We start from the raw sequence: 2,824 nt of genomic DNA, 5'->3' as shown, positions 1-2,824 counted from the left end.
TCCTCAATCTCAGTGTCTCACCTTCCCAGTTGTCTGCTCACCCGAGCATCTTCCCCAGGCCAGGAACGGATGGAGCAGGTGGCAGGGACCCTGATGGCTCCATGTGTTGCATGGGGCCTCAGCCCAGAGCACTGTCCTTAAGCGCCAGTCCTGTGCCACTGTGTATCTGCAGATGGGGGACCCCAGGCCCCCACTGAGAGGGTGCCTCAGGTCTGTGCAAACTGGGTGCGCAGGATCCTTGAGGCTCCTGTACTGAGGACCCCGTGACCTTCAGGGGGACTCAATGCCTGAGGTCACCTAGTCAGGAATCCCTGTCCTGTGGCCATGCTGCTACCTGATGCATCCTCAGAATCTAGGTCCCGGTGTCCAGTCCGGCCCACTCCCCAGGGCAGCTGAGACACTGTGGCCCTACCACTTCTTTTTTAAAAATAAAACATCGTGTTAAGTATGTGTCCAGAGCCCTTCATCTATGTCTCAAAAAAACCCAACCCCACTCACTGCCATCCAGTCACTGCTGACTCAGAGCGGCCCCGTCTGGGTTTCCAAACTGTCACTGCCTGTGGGAGTAGAAAGGCCAGTCTTTCTCCCACAGAGCGGCTGGTGGTTGCCGACCGCACAGCTCACAGTCTAACGTGTGACCACAGCACCACCAGGCTGGGGAGGCACGGTGTCACACGGGGGCAGAGCTGCTGCGGCAGACGCTTCATCTTCTGATGGTGGGGTGGGGATGGGGGCATTGGGGAGGGCTGTGACCTGGCCTCAGCACCGCCCTTCCCAGCTCATGGGCTCCTCCCACAGATGCTGAGGCGAGAGATGACATGAACAGCTACATCAGCCAGTACTACAACGGGCCCAGCAGCGGTGAGTCTCAACAGCCTGGAAGGGGAGGGGTGCTGTCCTGCATGTACCTCTCTCACAGCCACACACCACATGTGACCTACACCTAAAATCGAGGCCAGGGACAGCTCGGCGTGGTTTCAAAGATCAAGGCTTAGCCTGCACTTGAGAACCATAAATGCAGGCAGGGAACTGGGCACATTCAAGTCCCAGCAAGTGCCTGTGCCGGACAGAGCTGAGGGTCCCACAAACAAAGTACAGCGGAGCCTGGGCTGCTCTGGAATCGCCGGAAGGGGCTGGGTGTGGACCCCTCGAGTGGGAAGTGTTCCGGGGTCTAGAACACTAAGTGAACCCAGTCCCTCCCACTCAGCAACTCTCAAGGGGCGGTAACCCGGGTAACAAGACTGGAGACGCTCCCCCCTTGCTTGTGAGAAGTCCCGGGGAAGCCTAGTGGTTTTAGCTTATGGTGAAAGCTGTTTTTAAAATTAGACTGTTCTTCAATGACTTGTCAGCCCTTCGCAGATGGCCGAGTTCTTGGCGTGTGACGTCCACACCCCTGACGTCCTTGTCTGTGCCACTGTGAGGGTAGAATGGCCTGCAGAGTAGTGCATGTGTCCTGGGGTCTGTGTGATGCATTCGTGTGCTTTGTCGTTGTTTTCCTGTCCACAACTCAGCCCCCCTTGAGGCTTCTTCACTCTTTATCCAAGCCTCGTGCATCCGGTCTGCTAGTTCCACCCCCTCTGGCAGCTGCTCCCCCACAGTGCTGGGGAGGAAACCGCCCCACATGGTTGCTGCCAGAGCCCATCGAATCCCTTCACCGTGTGTTTCCAGCCAGGCACCACCACGCTGACGTCTCCATAGCACGTTCTTGGCTCTGGTTGTTATGCCAGCAACCGCCAGGTCTTGCTCCCAAGAAACCACTGGGTGGATTTGAACCACTGACCTCGTGGTTAGCAGCCAAGCACTCTAGCCCTTTGCCCCACCACGGCTCTTTCTCTCCAGACCCCCTGACGGGCCAGGGCCTCCCTCTGCAGTGCATCACACAGAGGGGGACCCATCTTTGGAGGCACAGGCTCTATGTCGGCCCCCGTGAGAACCTTGACTGGCGCCCTCACTGGTGGAGAAACCCCAGTTTCTGGTCCTGGCGGCACACTGTGCTTGCTGAGTTAGTCGAGATGGGCTGGGTTGTACTGTGAATGACCGTCCTCCCCCACCCCCCAACCTCTGGGGTTTAAATAAAGCCGGGAAAGATCCAGGGCAGGCTGGCTGGAGGACTCTGATCCCATGTCCTCATCCTTACGGGTGGACTGTCCATTCTAGGACACTGCCGGGTACCAGGATGGAGCACCAACAGCTCATAAAGCTTCCACCTGGTGGTGCCACAGGCCACTTCTCCGAGGGAGTTCGTGGCCAACGCCAGTTGCCTGCCCACGCTCCAGTGTAGGAAGCTGTAGGAGCACTCTCCTCCCCCGGGGTGGGGTGGCAGGTACTGAAGAAACAGCAGAGCAGACTAAGAGCAAGATGAAAGATGCCCCTTGGGGACTTAGCGGTCCACAGCAGAAGATGCCCCCTACAGTGCAGGGAGACGCCCCTCTGCCGCGAAGGAACCACGCAGCTGCTTCCACAGTGGCCTTGAGTGTCCCAAAGAGTGGGCAGGACTGCACGGCTGCCAACATTCTGCGCTGCCCTGCACGGTTGCCCTCCACAGGGGCACGCTCTCTGCACCCCAGCCCTGTGCCCCAACTCGAAGCAGCCCTCCCTCGGGGGTGGGGTGGGTTGGGGGTGGGGGCGCCATGGCCCGGCTGAGGGCGGAGTGTGACTGGGGTCTCCTTGCTCTCTTTGTAGACAGCGGGGTCCCTGAGCCAGCTGCGCGCATGGTCACCACGGCCGCCATAGACATCCACCAACCCAACATCTCCTCCGACCTTCTCCTGGGCGCCGTGCCCCCGAAACCAGACAGCACCTGCCCCAGCGCCACCTCGGAGAC

At 59.4% G+C, this 2,824-nt stretch overlaps 1 protein-coding gene across 1 annotated transcript in view; it reads left to right on the top strand.

Annotated features, from left to right (window-relative positions):
* The window catches only part of TMEM266 (transmembrane protein 266), a 140,696-nt gene that overhangs the window by 119,969 nt on the left and 17,903 nt on the right, over window positions 1–2,824 (top strand). The window contains exons 10-12 of the mRNA XM_045285675.1: window positions 173–210; window positions 779–861; window positions 2,683–2,823. Coding sequence (XP_045141610.1) covers window positions 173–210; window positions 779–861; window positions 2,683–2,823 — 262 coding nt within the window. The remainder of the gene's footprint in view (window positions 1–172; window positions 211–778; window positions 862–2,682; window position 2,824) is intronic.

This window comes from Echinops telfairi, unplaced genomic scaffold (genome assembly GCF_000313985.2).
Source record: "Echinops telfairi isolate 266 unplaced genomic scaffold, ASM31398v2 ScPeMD7_7475;HRSCAF=8513, whole genome shotgun sequence".
In the NCBI taxonomy this organism is placed as follows: Eukaryota; Metazoa; Chordata; class Mammalia; order Afrosoricida; family Tenrecidae; genus Echinops; species Echinops telfairi.
The sequence above is the reverse complement of the archived record's forward strand: the minus strand, read 5'-3'. Positions and strand labels throughout refer to the sequence as shown.